At 39.0% G+C, this 23,595-nt stretch overlaps 2 protein-coding genes across 2 annotated transcripts in view; one reads left to right on the forward strand and one right to left on the reverse strand.

The window, feature by feature from the left end:
* Positions 1-510: 510 nt before the first annotated feature.
* Positions 511-7,230, reverse strand: LOC125226259 (guanine nucleotide-binding protein-like 3 homolog). The gene is given in 10 exon segments (XM_048130185.1): positions 511-770; positions 772-873; positions 998-1,162; positions 2,042-2,149; positions 2,593-2,815; positions 3,086-3,269; positions 3,977-4,201; positions 4,825-5,011; positions 6,453-6,742; positions 7,078-7,230. Coding segments are annotated over 10 exon segments (1,731 nt in total). The 5' UTR covers positions 7,097-7,230; the 3' UTR covers positions 511-542.
* A 1,179-nt stretch (positions 7,231-8,409) lies between these two features.
* The window catches only part of LOC125226261, an 83,542-nt gene continuing 68,356 nt past the window's right edge, over positions 8,410-23,595 (forward strand). The window contains exon 1 of the mRNA XM_048130187.1: positions 8,410-9,492. Within this exon, the coding sequence (XP_047986144.1) occupies positions 8,700-9,492 (793 nt within the window). The 5' untranslated portion in view covers positions 8,410-8,699. The remainder of the gene's footprint in view (positions 9,493-23,595) is intronic.

Raw genomic sequence — 23,595 nt, forward strand, 5'->3', positions numbered from 1 at the left:
ATACTTAAAATAAAATATTTTATGCAGTGTACGAAATAAATAAAGCACCACATAATTAGAAGAAGAATATGGACAGTACTTATTTTTAAACATAATTCCTATTTAATAAGTCAAAGAGAAAGATATAAAGTAAATAAATTGATCGTGACGTCATTCCTCAGTATTATACTCATAGTAATTCCATATTAGCAAATCGTTTTGACAGTTCTTAAAAAGAAGCTGATGTGACTAGTAGGAAACTAGCCTATTTCCGTGTATCGCTCAATGAGCTAACTGCTACGAGTACACGTGTTGTAATGTCAACACGGCTTGTCCGCTCTCGAGTCCAATATTGTAGTAGTATGTAGTAAAATAATTTAATGAATAAACTTTCCGTATGAAAATAATTTGTAATCTGTAAATTTACCTAATGGTTTTAGCCTGCTATCTCAGAACAAGTCATGATTTGCAATAATTAATTTTTTTGGACGACTTTTTCTTCCAAGAGCAAATTTTAATAAAAACACTAAATTTGAATACAACTTAACTTTTATTCAAAGTTATTACATATCAAAGTCCTCTTTAAAGTTATAATCGTCCTTCTTATTCTTAAAAGACGTTAAAGTGACATTTTCTAGTACACCCGCTAGATTGACAGCCACCTTTTCGTTCCTTGCGTGTTTCTTCTTATCTTTTTTAAACTGTTGTTTTCTTAGTTTGTTTAACTTGGTGTTGCCCTCTAGAAGCATTTCTGGGTCGACTTTGGCACGTTTGGCTTCTGAATGATCTTTGATTTAACTTGGAACGTATGTTGAGGGTCTTTGGGAGTAGACTCGATTCGTCCTCGTCGACTTGCATTTCGTCTAGGGCTTTGACTGGGCCGGTGCTGGTGATCTGTGAAAGAAAATTCAATAATTAAACACACAATCTAAACAGCATGAAGATAAGATGAATTAGCCAGAAACTCTAAGGCAATTCAATTTATTACTAGAACTCTTTTGAGTTTAGTTAAATTTACCTTAATAGCTTCAGTGGTGTTGCCATTGTTGAGTGCATCCATGACCTCAGTTTCCATTGCCTCAAAGGCGTTTATATCGAACTCCGCAGCAGCGGCGGAGACGATTTTGGCGTCCACGTGGATTTCTGACTCCATCGTCTCTGGTGGCTCGGTGTAGTAGCGGACCTGTAGATATAACATTGTGTTAATTGTGAGGGATTCTTAGAAAAATCATAAGATTAGGTATTATGTTTATAATAAAACTACCGTGAGACACTGACATATTAAATATGTGAAATCAGGTAACTCACGTAAATTGTCGAAGGTTGCTCGACATGTTTCGCTCCGTAACGAGGAGCATTTTCATTGAGCACGCCGCCGCCGACCCCCGCGCTGAGCCTACGGTCGCAGCGAGCTGCGGCCCGCAGTCTGCGTCGAGATACCATCGGCATCGCGCGTGTTGAATGAAAATTCTCCTCGTTACGGAGCGAAACATGTCGAGCGATCTTCGACAATTTTACGTGAGTTACCCGATTTTACATGTTTAATATGTTTATATTTGCACTACACAGAATGTAGATCTAACAAAAGGCTGATAATAGCTCTGCTCCTCGCGCTGCCGCAATGTTGTCATCTTTGGCGACACGACTTCATATTGGCGTTCTTTATACCAACAAAATAGAATCGACTCGACATATCATATTTAGTGACATATTGCAGCTCAGTCCATTTTTATGGCCCTACCCGAATGTTGCCCTTACGTTGTGGGTATAAAGGTAAACACACGAGCACGGCATACGAGGGAAGCCAGTCTATGTGTACTTGTTATGATGTGTAACTTGGCAAAGAGGCACAGACATTACGAGTAGCCGGGTCCACACTAACCGAGCAGTCTCGAAGGCAATTCTTGGCGCGCAAAACGTCCGTGCTCGTGCGCGCACGTTTGCCTCGCCGGAGCCAATTTGCTCGGCAAGATGGCGGCCCTCAGTCAGTTGATCAAAATAGTTGCGATGCTGTTCAGTTAGTGTGGACCTATTCAGAGTGATATTTTCACTAACCACATACCTTGCCAGTATTCCAATCGTTGAGCAAGATCCTGGCGGCCGCATCCTGGTCAGGCACGCCGCCCTTTTTGTAGCGACCCATACGCGACGCCACCGACGCGAAGAATTCCTGCGAATAAAGCAGTTTAACTATGAGAACATTTAAAAGGAATTAGGAGAAGTTGACAATGAAAACCATAGTTGGTATTCACATAAAAATTCGCTTGGAACTCCGTTGGCCGTTTAAGAGTTGTAATACTTGCGGTAGATGTCGCTAAAGAGTGAGGTCTTAGTGGGGCAATTGGCAGAGTGCTGGGGTAGCGATCCAGCGACCGTGAGTTCAAGTCTCACCCAAGGCATTTTTCCACTTTTAAAACTAACTAATATTACATATTATAATATAGCTTTCATTTTATTAACCCATATGGGTTTAAGCATATGCTCAAGAGGGCATCCATTAATGACGTCATACGTTTTTGGCTTTGGAGTCAAGTTTACAGGGGTATCACTATTGCTTGGAATCGCGTTCATGGTCTAGTAACTTAAGTTAAGAGGTTTGAATGACTGTATTACCTGTGGTGTGCTAAACTCTGGTATCATATACAGGTCCACAAGAGTGGCTTTGTTGGCTCGCTGTAGTATAGCCGTGGCCGGAGTCACAGGGTCCTTAAGGCTGCCAACTCGGATGGCATTCTTGAGCGCCACAGAGGAGTCACTCTCTGCTCCGGCAGTGAACACTATGCCCGGGCTGTCCAGGATCTTGATCTTTGAGTCTAGTTGGACGGTCTGCATTTGTCTGTAAACAATATTCTTAGGTTATTTTTTTTAATACATTTTTTTATCATCTGGGTTGAACCTGGAAGTGATTTTGAGGGCAACCAACCTAAAAATTTCAGCATCTATGAGAATCATGATTTCTACTTCTTTTTTTCGGTAATCATCCAGTAGTCACTTTGGCCCACACATTTGCGCTTTAGCGCCAGTGGAAGGTTGCCCTTCATTAGCGCCTTCATGGACCAGAACAGAAGCTTCTATTTTAGAATAAAATAATACAAAATCAACTTACTTAGTGACCCCAGGAGTGCTGCCCACATTGCACGCCTTGGAACGGTTCAGACTGTTGATGATGGAGCTTTTCCCAACATTGGGCAGACCCACCACACCCACTGTGATGGAGGTCTTGATGCCCTTATTGCGGCAGTAGTTTCCCAGGAGACTCATCAGCAACTCGGCACCGACGCATGCTCCTCCTGCAAGTGATTAAATAAAAAAAAAGTATTTAGGAATTAATAACTTGTAATGAAAATACTTGCTTCTCGCTAGTCTCTTTGCTAATTGAAGCTTTATCCATACCATATCTCAATAGCCCAGCTACCACCGGCCGCACGACTCGTGAGGCAGTGCTGAACAGCTGACTGAGGTCCGCCATCTTGCCGAGTAAATTTTCTCGGGCGAGGCAAACGTGCGCGCATGAGCACGGACGTTTTCCTCGAGACGCGTGCGGCCAGTTGCCCGGCTAATTGTAAAGCTGTATAAAGTCGTATGCAGCACAATGGACAGTGGACACCTAGAAGTGCTATGACATGATTGGCGAGTGATGAAGTATGTCCTGACGCTGTAGTAACTGTGAAGCTTTCAAGGTCGTAGTAGCCCACGCGATCATGGCGTGTAAATGACATTTTTGTTTATGATGTACCTACAAGTACGGCACGTAACATTTTTAGTGCTAAGTGAAATGTGGAGGGGATAGCTGCGCATGGGGACGCATACCCTTCGCCTGAGACCTGTTTTTGACTTCTGCACAATAACGGTCAGCGCTAAAGTTACGTGCCGCGACTTGTAAATGTAAAACGCTCGAAAGTGGCTGTTTATAGAACATGGCACTAGAATATTTGCAGACCTCTGTCTTTTTCCTAAGAAAAAAAAGGGTAATGACAATTTCTTTAAAAAAAATTACCTTTCATCTCCTTCTCTTTAACAATATGTTTCATTTTCCTTCTTCCCAGGTTATGTTGCTGGTCCTGTGTTGACGCCTTAAAGGGCACGGCTGGGGCGGAACGGCGAAGGTACTTGAGCCAAGCTGAGAGGTTGGTTCTGGGCACTAAGTCCGCCTTGTTGAGAACTAGTACTAGACGCTTGCCGGCGTCTCTGACTGCCTCTTCTACTTGTGTGCAGCGAGTTCCTAGAAGAAATAAAGTAGTCCAATAACTCTTGTAACACTTACAAATGTTTGAATGCTTTAATGTTTGCGTTTAGTTGCTTATTCATAACACCCTTTGGGATTTTTTGTGGAATCATCTATGACCTTTTCAAGAACTTTTTTTACCATTGTTATGTTTCAGCAAAAGGCGGTCATGGTTAGAGCACACATCTCTTTTGCTTTCAGATAAACTGGTATTATGTTTAAATTCTCTCTGGTGATAAACACAAATCAGGTGTCATAGGCCCCCCCACATCTAGCGTCTCGCAAACGTAGCGTCGGGCCAACTGTATGGCAAAGCCTGACCCCGCGCCGACGAGACGTCTTTTTCCATACAGTTTGCCCGACGCTACACTCGCGAGATGAGGGGGGGAGGAGGGCTTAGAGTCTCTTCCTCTTTAGCAAAATTTAGCAATGTTGTTGTCAGAGGGTATCATTTTGGACATTTGGCATTAACATACATTAAATCCCAGATTACAACTCTTAATACCTATAATTTTTTTACATCAATGAAATCAAGAAGAACTAATAAACTTAATAATTAATCAACTAATGTTTTTCAATTGTAACCATATTTTAATTTTTTGGAATTCTAAGAATCTTACCCAAAGGGTCTCTCGCATCCACCACTTCTAAGATGACCTCAGCTTCAGATATGACCTTCTTAAACTCCCTGTAGTAGGTCTTCAATGAGTTCTCTTGTCTCCTGTCTTTACCAAATTCCACATCATCATTTTCTTCACCGCCCTTGAAGACATCATGGACTTTGCCACGCGCTTCAGCATTTGCTACCTGTGGAAATTTTATTCTATAAGGTAACAAATAAAACTAACCAGCTAGGCAGAGAAAATACTGGAAAGTGCTGGTAAGACGCCTTTGCCAGCATGTACAGTCAACCACCCTAGTGGAACCCTAGGCCACTGTAGAATATGTCATAGACACGTTATAAATCAGATTGTAAGAAATCTCTTACTGCTTGTCATTATGACATGGTTGTAGAGTGGTCGAGGTTCCAATTGGTTGACTGTACACTGGACTATGCAACTTTATTTAAAAAACTTAATTAAAAAGCTATCAGTCCATGTTTAGAAGAAGAGATATACACCGTGTTTCCGGTATCACTCAAAACCTCAGACACCCCAACTGATTTTTATTTTTTCAAATGTGTCTAGAGTGTTCATCTTTTAATCTGATGATTATTATTTTTTTTAATTGAATTTTTCATTTTCTGTACAGCTCTACTCGACTTTTAACTCTACCTACACTCAATAAAATAATTGCTAGCTACCATCATAAACCTTCAAACTATTTATTTGTGTACGTTACTGCAACGACATAAGGTTTAACAATAGACAGCTATGTCACTGTAAAGCACTTAAGCTTTGTCACAGTAAACTTCAAATTGGACAGGTAATCGCAGTAAGCAAATTTAAACCTAACATTCAAAATGACAAGGTTGTAATTTGGTAGGAGTTCAATTTGAATTAGCATATTACTTTTTTATTCCATTGCTGTACTCTTTTTGTGTTATGGTAATAAACGTATTTTTTTTTTATGACTATGATAATAAACATTAAAAGTAAACTGACACACAACGTCAAATTCGTAGCGGAAAAAATAATCGTCCACATAACCAGCCATTATTAATACCCCTAAATACTGAAAAAGGTATACAACCTCTAGCAATGTGATATGCACAATGTTGTATTACGAATTCGTAGAATGGGCACGTAAAAAATAACTAATAATACAAATTAAAACAAAAAATATTACCCCCATCAAGATATAGCTCAATCGATTCTACTCTCGATTCTGAACAAACGGTTTTCAGGTTTTTAGTGTTAAGTGAAACACGGTGTATAGATAGATTAAAGAATACTAGCTTTTGCCCGCAGCTTTGCTCGCATTAAATTCGAAAATTGGAGTTCTCCATATAACCTTCTACTCCCCATTTTAGGGAAGTGGGGGTTTAGAAAGACACAAAAAGTAGCCTATATCACAACTATCTCCACTTAAAAAATCATGTCAATTTGTAGCTCCGTTTAGCCGTGAAAGACAGACAAACAAACAGACACACACACTTTCCCATTTATAATATTAATAGTTAAATAATATAATTAGAGGCTTCATCAAATTGTTATAATCTTGAAATGAAAACTACTACAAGACACAATCGTATTACAATGATGATAGCAATTACATACAATTTATTGTAGTGTTACAAAATACTCACCAAAGAATTTATGCTGACTTTGCTGTTTTGTTTCTCCTCCAATTTCTTTTGTTTCTCTAACTTTGCCAACTCTTTTCTCTTCTGCTTTTCTTCTTCTTTGTGTTTCTTGACCGCCTCAACTTCTTTCAAGATATCTTCTTTGAATGGACACACATTTGGAATCTGAACAGGTTTAGGCTTTTTAGATTTGTTACTCTTCTTTGCCTCTTTTTTCTGTTTTCTGTTGTGTGCTTTTACTTTTTTCTCTATTTTGTAGCGCAGGCGGGCTGGTTGCCTTTTGGAAGGCTTTTCTGTAAAGATGGTTGTGATATTAAATGTAATTCAATGAATTAAACATAAAACATATTAATTAAATTTACGATTATGTCTAAAAATAGTAATGTAGAGATAAACAGTGTATTGCATGTCCAACCTAACCTATAACTTCACCATTCTAATTTAGAAAACTGCCGATGCCGTAGGCAATTATCCATAATATTCTACAATCAAAAACTTTTCTACAAGTGAATAAATACACAATCAAGTAATATTCAAGACGTAAAAAAGAGAACAAGTTACTAATTATAAGGAATCAAACACATGAAATATTACAAGCAATGGTCATAAATTTACTTCTACTACTTACTCAATTTGAACTTTGCCATTATTATATACAAGAACTTGTTTGCTTATTGTTTAACTCCTACTAAAAGTAGTTTATATAATAAATATTGAGGACGAATTTTTATTTATTCCACTCGGCAACTGACATGTTGCCAAAAGAAAGCATGCACATGTGAACTGTCACTGTCAACCAAATGAACGTGTGACAATTACGAAGTGTATTTTTCTACTAACATAGTATTTGCGTATCTCACAAGAAATTAAATACTAACGTGCGTACTGCGTACATCTTGATATCTAAATAATATAAAGTCTGTCAAGCCATTTACGTCCTTAAGCGCCCTCCACACTCGATGACGCGAACGCGAGTGTGTATTCGATACGCAGAAAGCATCCACGTCTGGAGGACTGTCGCTTTAGAGAAAAAATCAGCAAATTTTAAATTTAGGCACGAGTGTCGATTGTAGGTTGCAGAATATGTAGTACTCAAACATGTATACTTAAAGTTCAACTTAATACGTGTGCAAGCACCACCACAAATGAGAAAAACACACTCCTCAAGTGTCACTTCTACTGTTTTGAATTTGACATTGACAATTAAAATTTAAATTTTTTCACGTTTTAGTTGTTAATGTTAATCTGAAAAACGAAATTTTCCGGTGAATTATGTTTTGATCAATTTACAATAAAAGAGATTTCATTTCATTTATGTTTCATTGTGACTTAGATTATTTATACGAACTTATTTAGGTCAAGAAACATGATGGTGAAAGGAGTAATAATTTTTTTATGGAATGTTATAAGTACTAAGACTTATTAAGTAATATCATATCTACTCTTTGCCTCTTATTTGTATGCAGGATAGCTATAAAGTATAAAGCTATATAACAGTTTCAAATCTTCGACTCAACAGTATAAAGTAAGGCATTGATGTAACTGCTCTATACTACAACATAAATATAAAATGGTGCACAATTGCACATTAATAAGGAAAAGTAGGTTTACTATGCGAGTACGAGTTATCATTTTGTTAAGGTTCTTTCCTTCTTTCTCAATGTTCAGTTGGTCATCTGCAACTACCTAATAGGTAACATGAGTCCAACTTTAATACATGTTTAGAAATTTGTATAAAGCGGCTAGTAGTTCCCTAGTTATCAACTTTGTACTTAGGTATAGGTAGATACAGCAGCAGTGCGGCATCGGCAGTCGGTCAAATTAAAGCATTGTTGGGACCCATTAATTATCGCATGTAACCGGTCAACAATAAATCATTGTTGGCACCTACGTGATGCCAAACTTATAAGTAAACAAGCCACGTCTCGGCCCATTCATTGCGCGTTTCATTGAACGACTGCAGGGTAGGCTGCCATATGACGCGCTTTGTTCGTCACAGGCAGCTGCGTTCGCGAAGGGCCGTTTGTACCTGAGCAAGGTAACAGCAACAGGTCATTTCTCCGGGCGAGGGGAGCCACCGGCCTCGCCGTCTCGCGGCGCTTAGTCGCGAACCACCCGCCGCGACGACCGCACGCCCGGCCGCGCTCCGAATCGCAGACTTTCACGCGAACGACTCTAGCCACACCGAGTTATGTGCGCTAACGCACGCTCCGATAACCGTCGTGTTGGCCTACACTCGTGACGGCTCAAATGTCGCCCAGTCTAGAAGGGATCATGTTCAACAGGAACGCGAACCTGTCCGCGCGCCGGCCGCTGCTGGCGGAGCCGCAGAAGCCCTTAGTGGTCCCGCCGCGCGCGCCACCCCGCGACACTGGCCCTCAGCGGCCGCTACCTGCGCCTAGGAACCTGCCGAATCCCTACGAATACCGACCAGATTACTGGAAGCCCTCGAATGTCGAACTTGAACGGAGATTGCAGGAGACGAGATCTCGGGAGAAAATCAGTTACTTCCAGGATAAGTTAACGCCACCGGAGCTGAGTTTAGATAGGAGAGAAGCCGAACTAGTGTTCAGGTTCGATCCTCACGCGTCTGCGGAGTATTTATCGAGTCAGTACCGCGCTCCCACTGTTCAGTACGCGAAGCCTACGCCGGCGAACGGGTTTTCTAACCGTCTGCCGGACCGCGACGGGCCCTTCGTGTTCGGCGTCCACAATCCCAGCCAATTCCCGATCCCGCGAGATCGTCGCGACGACGACGACTACGACTACTCAGAAGTCGCCGAAGAGAATGGACGAGTCAAAGATGATGTGTCTGAAACGAACTGTTGTGATAAAGTGAACGAGTGGACGTCTCGGGACAAAAAGAAGAGGACACTTAATCGGATGTTTCAGATTAACGGAAAGGTGAAATGTGCCAAGAAGGAGAAGATTAAGTGTGTGTTGGTGGGGGACGGGGCGGTGGGCAAGAGCTCATTGATCGCGGCGTACGCGCAGGACGCCTTCCGGGAGGAGTACCAGCCCACGGCCTACGACACATTCAAGGGTAAGACAACTTACCTTATATTCTATATCAACACAAGATACCTATACCTATCCAGGAACATATAACTGACCCACACTTTGTACCAGACAGGTCTAATGCAGGCCAAGTTGTCTATTATGTAGGTCAGGATGAATACAGCGAATTGATCTACCCATAACCACTTAATGGCCAGCAGTTATCGTATCGCTAATGACCTGATTTGCTGCTAGATAATAGATGCAATTATAAAATTACCATTTTCCGATCGATCATTCCTTGCGACAAGTCTTAATGTGTTGTCTAATGGCGACTATTAATAAAAGATAACATTATTATTTCAAATAAGTTTACGCGTGTAATTGCAGTTAAATCGTATGCCTATCGGTATCAATAATAAGTCAACGGCACGGACATTCTGTGGCCTTATCAACAAAAGAAACTTGTTTTAAACCATGCGTTTGTCGCTCACAAAGACTGCGGTCGGTTTCTTATTTAAAATTCTTGCTACGCTTTCTCATTTCATTTTATAATGAACGGGTGCAACAGAAAAGTTTGATTATGTAACGTAATTTAGGTGTAGGCATAATATTGCGGAATGGCTACATTAAACCTAGTATTCATTTTAAAATTGCTACTCTCGGGCAACAAAAGAACATTACATTTACTAGATGGAGTTTTGAAACCAACTTGGGCTTGGAGATATTGCAGAGTTTAACCCGGCAGCGAGTACTCTTGTGTTCATAATGGAGCCGGCAGCGAGTTCCTCTTTGCTGTTCAGTGTATAATTTATTTACGTAGTGTTTTGATTAAAGTTTCCGCCTTGCGATGGAAATACTCAAAACAACGCTGAGCCAGAGCTGCTTGTAGCAAAATTTAAAAATGTTATGTCTGTCGTAGCCAAATAATAGTAATAGGATCGAACATTAGGAACCTTAAAGTCGATAAAAGGAAGCAAACCGTTGAGATTGTCTGTTAGACATTTCCTCGGTAAAATGATATCGATTTACCCGAAAATTTTCCTCCGAAACATATTTAGTTTCCTTGAATGCAGTTATTATTGTTATCTAAGATAAGGGTATAATACCTACTAACTCAACAAGACGGTCATCAGAGCGATATCTTTTCGCAAGTCGGTGCGAAGGCGCGTCATGATGGTGAAACGCGATAGCATTTGATAACATTATCAAAACACAAAACACAAGGTAGCATTGCATATTTTAAAATAATGTTATTTATTAGGAACTTACAGTTATTCATTGACATTAAATAATCCGGAGTAGTAGCTGACACATGAACCCAAAAGATATACGTGTTGTTATGTCCACCTGGAGCTGGTCATACATACTACTGGAATTTTCAAAGGCTGACAATCTACTTCTACAAAGTTTTCATAGGTTTCAATCTACTTTTAAACACTTCAGTTTCTATAATTTTTGCCAGAGAGCGCAGCATATTATGGAGCGCAGCATATTAGGTGTGAAACTAAGGGATCGAATCCGAAACACCACGCTGCGCTCAAAAACTCGGATAATTGATGTAGCTCGAAAAGCGGCCAAGTTAAAGTGGGACTGGGCTGGACATGTCTGCCGTATGCCGAATGACTTGTGGGCCAAGATAGCCACGGAATGGGATCCCCATGAGTCGAACAAAGGATCCGGCAGACCTCGCCGGCGATGGCGGGATAACTTGGACTCCTTTTTGACAGACTGGCCAGTTTTAGCTCAAGATCGAGAAGAATGGAGAAAGAAGGGGGAGGCCTTTGCCCAGCAGTGGGACACAATAGGCTCATAATAATAAAGTCGGGATTTTGGGTTTGCGTTGTTTCCTCCTTAACTTTCAGCATTCGGCGTCTCGGTACGTCTGAGAGATTTATGATCCTTACTAAGCTTTTCCCACTTTAACATAATTATGTCTTGCTTTAAAAGAGTACTTCCATATGAACGTCTTGTTCTGAGTAAGAAATCATCCATTTAACCAAATGTCCTAAACTTTCTACAGTGATGACACGTAAGTGTTGCGGTTGTGTTAAGGGGTTGAGGTGCTTCCATTCCGATTTTCTATCGAGGTTGGTTACCGCACCGACCACATTTTAATAGTCTCCACTAAATAATATAATTTCTGTGAATGTTAAGTTATTCTCGGACACAGTCGCCATACTCACGATGTCAAAATACGATGTTAAAATTTCTGCGTTTTTGAACACATACAATACAACAAGAACCAGGAATATCAATGAGATTTAATCAGGAGTACAGCGTTATACACAAGGAGTTGGTTTTTCTCTTATGTTTTTTCTAGATTCTGAGATTCCTGATGAGCTTGAGCCTTTTGATGTACATTTCCGCGAATATTAACTACCCGTTCCATTATCAGTTTTCCGTATAGGTACATAATATCCGTCTGGCATAATAAATATTTAATTAGCCTATACAGCACATTATGTTTATTTATGTTTATTCGTTTCCATAATTGACACTTTTAGGTAGAAAGACATCATCTTAGATGCTTATCTATACGAACCTTTGACAGCATTCTAAAATATAGATAGGGGATCCAATAAAGCTTTAACTAACTACGACGGCTGAATGTTAATGAACAAACTAAATCTAAAAACAAAAAATCTAAACATTTCCTCACGTTTCGTCTACAGGTCAAAGCACCTGTTTAATATGGAGGCTGGATCCCGCAGACCAATTAATGGTACAGCTTTTGAAATTTAAATACATTCTCACAACTTGTGTGATAATAAAACTACATTAATCATAACATTCGTATGGAATCATACTGGCCGGTATAAAATTTAATTCAGCCGCCAACTTTTGTATTTCGAACTCCATGTGAAGGGAAATGGAATGGCATTTAAAAACTAACTGACGTTTTGTTGTGCCAGTGTTTCCGCAGTTATTTGTTTGAGTTACGAAAGTACTCAAAGCGCTTTGTGTTGACGCACATTTTACGGTATTCTATTTGAAAAGCCATAAACAGGTAGCAGTGGCGTAGCGAGGGGGGGGCCGGGGGGGCCATGGCCCCGGGCGGCACATGACAGGGGGCGGCAAAATCGGCAATTAAAAATTATAACATACATAGACAGAGTCGCACCATAAGTGTTCCTTTGTACCTTTTTGTTACGGAACCTAATAAATAAAATTGTTAATTATGAGACCAACATTTTTCAAATCGCGCTGAGAAATGCGCCAATTCTCTGTTTTGTGCTGGCGCCGAATGCACCACGGCTGCGAGGGACGCGGGGCAGGGGCGCGAGCGGCCGAGCGCTGCCGAGCAGCCGCCGAGCTTCCATGCACGAACTATATAATAGGCGAATGTTCGAAAAATTATGGCGAAAGAGCTTAAGCGTAACACCTTATCGTCATACTGTTAAGCCTTACTTTGTAATGAATGAAGTTTTACATTTTTAGGGTTCCGTACCTCAAGGAGGAAAAACGGAACCCTTATAGGATCACTCGTGTGTCTGTCTGTCCCTCTGTTACAGCCGATTTCTCCGAAACTACTGGACCGATTTACTTGAAATTTGGTACACATATGTAAACCTGTGGCCCAAAGACGGACATGTAATTTAATTAAATGAAATTTAATCATAGGGGTCACTTTTGGGGGGTAAACTTGAAAATTAAAAATCAAAGTTATTAAAACTATATTGTGTTATATATCAAATGAAAGAGAATTTTATGAGCATTTGAAATATATTTTTTTTTAATTTTTAATTTTGGTACTTTAGAAGTAATTTAAGAAAATAGACAAAAAATGACCATTCCCCCCCCCTTATCTCCGAAACTACTTAGCGTAAAATTTTCAAAAAAATACACGAGATAGCCCTCTACCTGTAGATTACAGGAAAACCTATTAGAAATCTACAGTCAAGCGTAAGTCGGACTTACGAGAAAAAAACTCAAATTAAGATTTTCACTCACTGACGCTGCAAGCAGTTACTAAACGTCTTAAAATTTTGTAAGCGTGATGGACAGGTAGAAAGAAATTAATTTCTGTCTTTTTTTCTTTTTAGAAATTGTTCAATTTTTTTTTTCATTTGCCAAAATGACTTAAGTTCCTACTAAAAAGGAGGCGCTTAAGACCGTTTGTAAATGGACTGAGCAAAATTTTGTTCAAATCGGTCCAAAAAAAGGTCTCTGTTGACGAAAACATAGAATTTGTGCCAACGACAGCCCAAATCTGAAGTCCATTTTGCTCTATCTCTTATCGTTTCCGAGATATATACGTAAAGTCTTGAAAGTGCGAAAAGTTAACTTTGCCATCACAGTCGTTCAGGCGCTCATGAGTTCTTTGTATGGAAAAGTCGAAAACCGACTCGCACTTGACCAATGTTCATAGAACGTGTTGTGGTTTTTTACGCGGGTCCGCGACTGACGACGTTCGAATGTTTTGTTCGGAAATGTTTGAGGGTGGTTTCTTTGAAACGTCGCCGGCGGCGGGTGGTTCGACGGGCGAAGGTCACACGCCGCACGCGACGGTCTGTATTCGTTTTGTACAATAGCAACGGACGGCGGGTGGCGTCTTGATATGGAAAATGACTGACTTCACTAAAGATAATGATGAACTCATTGAGGTAATACTAGAGAGGACACTGCGAGCAAAACGTTTGCGCTACAAACATAAGTCCATTGGACTTATGTTTCTGCCTGCACACAAATAAAATGTAAAAATGCCTTCCTGCGCAACAAGATGCTGTTTAAGCCATACGAGAAAATCGAATAAAACTGACGTGTCACATTTCATCGGTTAGTATACACGCTATGTTAATCGATCTTTATTTAAGTAATTATTTCAATGAAGGGACGCGCTTCACGCGCTCCTCAAACGCGAAGTTATCGCTGCCATTTAGTTGAACGAAATCATAGATTAATCGCATCATAATCGCACAGACTTGACATGTAGGTAATGAAGTATAGTAATTGTGATTATATTCTGTTTGTAATATATAAAAGAGAAATGTTAAATTTATTTCACGTTATACTTATGAATACTACACAGTTCTAACACGAGTTGTAATCGATATTTTCATACAATAATAACCTATGATTTTCTTCAAGGGCAATTAAAGTAGGTATATGAAAAAAATCAATAATGTATTTTTGTTTCACTTAGTAGAACTTAAACATAGCACAATGTATGATAGTGCTAAAATTAAACTACTTACCCCTTATTCATAAACGTTCACTAAAGTTATCAAGCCGATAAAGTTCCTTTGTCCCTTTCTATCACACCAATACGCCGAAAAGGGACAAACGAACTTTATCGGCTTGATAACTTTAGTGTGCGTTTATGAATAAGGGGGTTAGTATTTTACAAAAAAGTATAAAAAAGGTCTACACTAAGAGTGTCGCGTCTAGGTGGTCATTGGTCAAGTCTTACTCTATGACACGGTACCTCCCCACGCATGCGCCGCGCGCTGCCGGCCGGAGCACAGACTTTGTTTGGGGTGTAATTTCTAGTATGTTAGTACATAGTAATTCAATGGATGAATTGTACTTCTGTGAATTGTTTTCGATATACTTAATCGAATATATGATGTAAATTTTTCTTTACTACAATGCAAGTGTTTGAGTACCAAGTTAAAAATTCCACTTTCTTTTTGCCGGTTTCATACAAAAATATCGTTTGACTGTCTCTTTTTTTGGGTAATATCAATATTTATATGGAAACGGATTAAGTCGCGTATAATCTTCTTCCTCTAAGAATTACAATGTAAGTATTTTTGCATTCATTTTGATCAGAGCACAACACAACAGTTCAAAAATCAGACTACCAGAGCTTCTGAGTTCCGTCGCCGACGACGGGTGACCAAGGGTCAGAAAACCCACGCACCCGCGACCGACAGCGTGTGGCACAGCGGCACATGCGGCTCACATCCAAACGCCGCCGGGCGCGTGTGACGTAGAGATGTGTCAACCCGAGTTAGGCTCAACTCGGCCCGACTCGGTTTGACAGTTGACCAAACCGGTTCCAACGAGCAGACGGAACGCAGCCGAACGAACGTACCGATCGGTCCCACTCCCACATGACTCGACTCGAAAATGTTGATAACGAAACCGGCAATATCGGCATCGGAACTGCAAGCCAGCGAGTGCAAGCAGGATAGCTGTCGCGCGGAAGTGGCGCCACGGCCAGAATCTGAAACACGTTCGCGGTCCGCCCGGCCGGCTCTTTTTCCTAATAATAAATGGGGAAATATAACAGTTTACAACTGTCATTGAATGCTCCCGCTATTCTGCCGTTGCCGCCCTTGCCGATATTTTGTGAATTCTGTCTCCATTACGAATATTTTGGTGAAATGAAATGAAATATATTAATTTAGTTTTAGTTTAGCTTGTTCAAACACAACTTTAATTTTAAATAAATAAAAAAAAACACACGTTTATATAATGTGTTTCGGGCATAACTTGACTCGACTCAACCCGACCGACTTGATTCGTGTTTAATTTTGACGAATCGCTTCACACGGGCCAAACCTTACGCTAAGGACCGTCGTAGCAACTCGGTTTGGTCAAACCGGGTTGAAACCGGTTTACGTAGAAAATCAAACCGTTCAGCCCGGTTTGCGATATTTTCGGTTTGGCACATCTCTAGTGTGACGGGCCAGAGAAACCAGGGCCTTAGGGCTAGGTGATTATCGCCGCGCCGCAGAGGACGCGCTGAGGGGGGGGCGGTGCCTACAGCAGTTGTAGTTGTATGCATACCTAGCTCCCTCACACAGACGCGTCCGCTGGCGCCGCCAGGGGCGGCTCACTCCGCTATCCTATCGCCGCGCTACAAGTATATCCTGGCGGCCGCGAGCTGTGGCCGCGAGTTCGCGGCCTACTCAGGGGTGGCGCACATTCTCACGGAATGCACGTTCGCACTTTCTATTGTTACTTTACGTCGCGAGGTTTTTTAAGCGATGTCCGCGGGTGGAATGGCTAATAATACTTAATTAAATAGACATATTGAATAAAATAAATACCAAAAGATATTCTTATACAGATCTACTACTGATTAAGTCCCACGGAAAAGTTCAATAAGGCTTGTGATGTTGGAACCTTGAACAAAAATATATAAATACAGCGTATATACCTAGAAAGTACTCAAGACTTGAATATAATAATATAACATTTAATGTGAGTATTAATTCGTTTGGATCCATTGGTAACCCTATCACCGGACGCCGCGCACGTGCGGCTCGTTTCTTTGTAAGAATGTTGTAGGTATTTAAAAAGGCGACATTTCGGAAACATCAAAGTAGTGGGCCTTCTTTACTTGTGCTATTATATATTCTGTGGCGCCGCGCCGGTGTCCACGTGCGCTCTCTGCAGTGTGCGCTGCCGCTGCCACGAAACGTTTACCTACTCCGTGTAATACTGATAAAAGAAAGTATTGACATGAATTCACACGTTTCGGAAATGACTGTAGGTATTTTAAATATTTTAGCACAATATGTTTTTTGCCTCTTATTGCCTATTATACAATATATACATACCTACTATGGCAACTCTATCACAGCGCAGAATATGCAGAAGCCACATGGTGGTCTGCGACAGAAACTCAATAGACATTTTTAGAGTTTTTAAAATAAGTACCTAAGTAGGTACGTGAAGTAACATGGTAAATTAAAAAAATATCATTAGATACTTATTGCGAAGGTGTAAACAATTTCCTTCGTTTTGCCACATATCAATAATTACCTATCTATATTAAATTCATTAATCCGTATACATTACATTTTTACAGTACGGTAATACTCACCCCGTTATTCATAAACGTACACTAAGTTATCAAGCCGATAAAGTTTGGTTGTCCCTTTCCGACGTATTGGTGTGATAGAAAGGGACAAACGAACTTTATCGGCTGGATAACTTTAGTGTACGTTTATGAATAAAGGTGTTAAAATTTATAGCTACGAAATTTTACATAAAACACCTACTTTAAAATAAAATAAAAAATGTTGAATTTGGTTAACGTTATAAAAGACCTCACGCAAGCTGTGCTAATTAGTTCGCGAATTCGTCGAGAGGTGGCGCTAAACACAATTATGCTCATTAGAGAACCTATACTTCTAGCCTAGCCCAGTCTTTAGACTTATGTGAGTAACGTAAAAGTACCTAATAGTTTTGTAGGTACGGAACCCTCGGTGGGCGAGTCCGACTCGCACTTGGCCGGTTTTGTACTTACGACAGATGAATACTTGAGTTGAGCAAACAAAATTCGTCATTTTGTTCCGAAGTTTCGATTTTAAAAACTGCAATTACTTCTTAGTGCTAAGTTTAATTATAATTGGAAAATATTACATTTGATTTGTAGATTGATATTCAATTCACTTATTGTCAAATTGGGTAAGTGTCTATTTTAAGTATTTTAGAATTTGAATTGAATGTTGAATAGTTTTGTTCCAAGTTTGAAATATTTCTCGTATGTTATGTGCGTAAGTAAACAATACTTTAGCTTTGTGCTAAGGTCACCCAGTAATATTAGACGGTCAACCAAATGTTAGCACTAAAAAAACCGGTCAAGTGCGAGTCGGACTCTCCCACCGAGGGTTCCGTACAAACTAGGGATGGGATGTTACGAATATTTGCATTCGCATTCGCATATGCGAAAGATTCGCATTATTTTAAACATTCGCATTCGCTTCAAACGATGCGAATGTTTTGCGAATGCGAATATGTGCAAGTCGCAGCTTGTTCCTCGCCCGCGCCGGCCGCTCCAATTGCTACTTGTCGACTGTCGACTCGCGCATGCGCAGATAGCTCAAAATCGTACGGCGTAAAGTTCGTACTCGGCAGTTTGACCAATAGTAAGCATTTTTACCCAGCGGGTTGTTAGTGATTGCTTGGTTTTTATTTTGTTTTTTTATGAAATTCAGCGATATTCGCATTCGCACATTCGCATTCTGAATATTCGCATTCGCGAATGTGACACATGCGACATTCGTGACATCCCTAGTACAAACTTTCAATAGTTGAATCATCAAAATGTTATTCATATAACTCTACAAACTTGACTAAATCCCTCAAGAGTCAATTCCCACATAAGTAATATTTGAATATACAATTTTATTGTTAGACAACGTCTTAAGAAAATCATAACTCGACTTCAATAGTTTACGACATGTAAGGACGCTCCTGAAGCGACCTCATTATATCAGGAAAAATGCGATGTAGGAAATGAGCGTTCAACGTACAGCGATTTCTTTCGGCAAATTAAGTAAACTAATGTGTGCGAGCTAGTATGGAGGATGATTTTTATGGGATAATTCAGATAATTGTTTATTGTGTGAACCGATTTTAACCATTTTTCCTCTCTTTGAAGTTTTATTCTGTAAAAAATACAGGTACAATAAACACCCGCAAGAGTGTTCAAATTGAAAACGTAAATCTGGAAGGATTTTTTATAAAGTAAAAAAAAAGTTCATTTTTTTTTCAAAAACATTTTTTTTCCACAAGAAAAAAATCATGAAAAAAATAGTTTTGATATGTATAGTTTGAGTTTTTTGTAACGATACCCCACTTGCCCGAGTAAATTTGACATTTATAGTTTTCCCCCCTTTTATTTTGGCCATTTTCTGTAATTAATATTAATACATTTAAAAAAATATACTTTCAATTTGTAGACATTAACGATGTTCATAAGTATTGCATAAATATTTCAAAGCGATAGCATAATTTAAGTAGTCCTCGAGATATTAAATAGTGTGACAGACAGACAGACAGACGGACAGAGTCGCACCATATAAGGGCCTTTTATTTGTACCTTTATGGTAAGGAACCCTAAAAAGGCGCGAAATTTAAATTTTCTATGAGAAAATAACCTTCGCCCCTATATTTTCAATATTTTTTTGAAGTGAATATGGTTCGTCGATGATTCCGCCAACGCCAAGTTTTAGGAAGGCACGCGTTTCAAGTAATTAACTAGCTGCTGAACCGTCTATTTTTAAATTTGCCGTTTTTTTAGTACCAAGATTTGGTTGACAGTCTTCTTTAGTAGGAACAAAAGACAAAAGCTATTGGTTTGGATTACCTCAAAAAGGAAAAACGGATCCCTATAGGATTACTCGTGCGTCTGTCTGTCCGTCTGTCACAGCCAATTTTCTCCAAAACTACTGAACCGATTAACTTGAAATTTGGCACACATATGTCCTGTGACCCAAAGACGGACAAGCAATTTAAATTAAGAAAATTTAATTGTAGGGGTCACTTTTGGTTGGTGAAAATGAAAATTAAAAATTAAAGTTTTTTAAACTCTATTAATTATGTTACATATCAAATGAAAGAGCTTTTTATAAGTATAAATTTCAAAAATATTTTCTCAAATATAATTATAAGTCAAGTAATTTAAGAAAATAGGTAAAAAATTCACAGAAAAAATACACGAGATAGCCTTCAATCTATGGATTACACAGGAAAGCCTATTATAAATCTACAGTCAAGCGTAAGTCGGACTTAAAAGAAAGAAAACTTAAATTTCACTCTCTGCTGCTGAAAGGAGTTGCCAAATCTCTTGAAATCTAACTAAATTAATTTCTGTTTCGTTTTTTTTAGAAATTGTTCAGAATATCGATTATTCTCAAAAATGATTTAAGTGCCTTCAAAAAACGAGGCGCTTAAGCCCTTCTTGTGGTGTACGGAGCCCTTACAACAGTTACAACGATAGCACAACTCGCACTTACGAGTATAATGAGCAAATAATCTAGATATGTTGATCATAAGAGGGGCGGCATATCGGCAAAATTGGTGATCGGCCCCGGGCGGCAATCACAGACGCTACGCGGCTGACAGGTAGACGTTAAACCTGAGTACTTGTAAAAAAACGAAAGTGGCGTCTAAGCTTCGACATCACTGCGACTAATTTTATGTACCTAGGTACAGCCAGCTGCAGAGATAGTTAACCCACTGCAATCAAATTTCAGTTCAGGGGACTAGTTATTCCTGCAAGCTCTGCAAGTCTGCACTTGATTGTACTGTCGAGTTCACAAACATCTTTACAAGCCAAGAAGTCAAAAATATATATACACGTCTCTAAGACAATGATAATAAGGTCGTGTATAGGTACGTATATTTGGAATGTTAGTTTTGTAAGAGATGAACTTCACTGTACAGTGTAACACTTGTACAGTAGTCCTGGTTGGTAGTATAGGTAGGTACCAGTAGATAATTCTGTAGTGAATGAAGTTTAACAATGTTCAAGCAAAAAAGATTATACATTATCGCTTTGTTGCTGAGCTATGATTTTATAATCTAAACTTATCTTTTTATTAAATTGATTTGGATGAAGATATATTTGTTCAGTAGGTTTGCTTTGATGTTGCCAAAAAATATAGTGTGGAACCGTAAACAAATTATTTTTCCCCTCACTAGCTCGGAAACACGTGTTTTGTCCTTTAATACCAGCGGGTAAAAACGCATTTTATCCACTAGTGGGTAAAGTAATTTGACCTTGAATAAAGTCAAATTAACTGCTTTAAAATTGATAAAAGTAGGTGAATCTAGTAATAAAGATGATTTACCACCTGTGGAACTACTGGAAGCAGTGATAAACGCATTTTTTGCGTTGTAGTTTCCTCGCTATAGTGAGGGGAAAAGTTTTGTGTTACACTCGGGTGCAAATGTATTTTACTTCTCGTGTGTTAAAAAACTCGCAAGTTCAGGATTCTATTCTCGAACCACTCGCGTCGCTCGTGGTTCAACTATAGAATCCTTTCACTTGCTCGTTTTTCAATTCCACACTCGGCGTTAAAATACAACTTTGCCCCCTTGTATAACAAATAACTATTTCAGCTTTATAGTGGTTGCATCAGCGCGCAGGTTGTCCTATTTTCAGTCGATAAACGTAGGATAAATGGGAATTCGTGTTGCAATCTATTCGGGTCACAAATTAACAAATTGGTTACTCGATAGTCTCGATACAAGAACATTCGTCCCATTTGTATTTATTTCGATATTCGATATGACTTTGTATATAAGTGGCTCATTGTATTATAGTATAAAAGACGAACTTACATTGTAGATGAATGAATGATTGAAAGATTTTACTAATAAACATGACTTTGCATTATAACATACATATAGTTCTAGAAATTGCCAGTCGGAGTAATTAATAAAATAGGGTTTGTCCAATTTTGTGTTGGACGTGCTCCGATTCCCAGCATCATTGATTCAAATCAAGTGATAATGGTTGCTAAGCGAGGCAATAAGAGCCTAGATGCTAGAGCTTGTATCATGTTCAGTACGATATCATTCTTTTAGTATTGGATTATTAAATTGAAACTCTTGCATGAAATCAATATTATTGTAGTTACCATTGCATTACCTATATGTATGCAAAATTCCGACCTCTTTATTAAACTTTGCTAAAACTTGTGTCTATCTTAATTGTAAAATTATAATAAAATTCGAGACACCAGGAGCAGGAGTATCAGGACAACCGATACTTAAAATGTTATGCAACTTTGTTTACAAAACACATTTCATCTAACGATGTTCTTTATTGCCAGGTGACATTAAAAGTTTTGAAACGACTAAACTTTTCTTGCCTGCCAGCTGTAGGCGCAGGCAGCTGACTCAACTCTTTGTGCCTTCTTCTACGAAATTAAAAAAAAACCTGCGAGCGATTACCTTTTAAGGCGCCCGGTGCCTTTGGGATCTACCTTTACCTTCCATTTTTTATGAGCCTCCCCGAAAGCCCATTATGAACAACACATTACATTTGGATTGGAACAAGTAACTAAAAAAAACCGGCCAAGAGCATGTCGGGCCACGCTCAGTGTAGGGTTCCGTAGTTTTCCGTATTTTTCTCAAAAACTACTGAACCTATCAAGTTCAAAACAATTTTCCTAGAAAGTCTTTATAAAGAATTTCCTAGAAAGTCTTCCTAGAATTTTTTTAAACATATGGTTCAAAAGTTAGAGGGGGGGACGCACTTTTTTTTCCTTTAGGAGCGATTATTTCCGAAAATATTAATATTATCAAAAACGATCTTAATAAACCCTTATTCATTTTTAAATACCTATCCAACAATATATCACATGTTGGGGTTGGAATGAAAAAAATATCAGCTCCCACTTTACATGTAGGTAGGGGGGTACCTTAATAAAACATTTTTTTTTTCATTTTTTATTTTTGCACTTTGTTGGCGTGATTGATATACATATTGGTACCAAATTTCAGCTTTCTAGTGCTAACGGTTACTGAGATTATCCGCGGACGGACGGACGGACGGACGGACAGACAGACATGGCGAAACTATAAGGGTTCCTAGTTGACTACGGAACCCTAAAAAAGTAAAAGAACGTGGCATTACTCGGAGATGGGCGTCACGATTCTGTTCGAAGGGAATTTAGAGAAACGTGCGTTGAACGCTGTTTACGTTTACATACATCATTTCTTATCTATTCTGGCCATGATTGCAGGTAATTAACGAAATGGTAAAATACGTTACGATATATCTGTATGTACTTGTTTACTGTACTCAGTCATCTCAGTAAGTCTTAGATCGTCATACCGAAGCCCCTTTAAACAGTTTAAACATGTTTATAAATTAATATATTAATACTACAAAACTCGAAGATGTACCTTTTCTAGATTATAAGTCCAAAAGATTATACTGGATTATAAGTACTCTTACCCAAATTTTCTTTAAATCATCATTCAATATCGTAGCTTAACTCTTGTTTCACAGTTTCTTCAAGTCGGGAATTTTAATAGTTATTTGTTATACAAGGGGGCAAAGTTGTATTTTAACACACGAGAAGTAAAATACATTTGCACCCGAGTGTAACACAAAACTTTTCCCCTCACTGTAGCGAGGAAACTACAAAGCAAAAAATGCGTTTATCACTGCTTCCAGTAGTTCCACAGGTGGTCAATCATCTTTATTACTAGATTCACCTACTTTTATCAATTTTAAAGCAGTTAATTTGACTTTATTCAAGGTCAAATTACTTTACCCACTAGTGGATAAAATGCGTTTTTACCAAAAGTATTTATCCTTTTTAAATGAGGTCTCCGTCGTGGGTTTTCAAAATGTTTAATTTTGCTTTTTATAGTCGGATAATGTCGCCTGAAGCTTAGCAAATCAATAGTCATCGATGTTATGAAAACATGAGATATTGGTTCAAAA

The sequence above is a fragment of the Leguminivora glycinivorella genome, chromosome 5 (assembly GCF_023078275.1).
Source record: "Leguminivora glycinivorella isolate SPB_JAAS2020 chromosome 5, LegGlyc_1.1, whole genome shotgun sequence".
NCBI classification, from domain to species: Eukaryota; Metazoa; Arthropoda; class Insecta; order Lepidoptera; family Tortricidae; genus Leguminivora; species Leguminivora glycinivorella.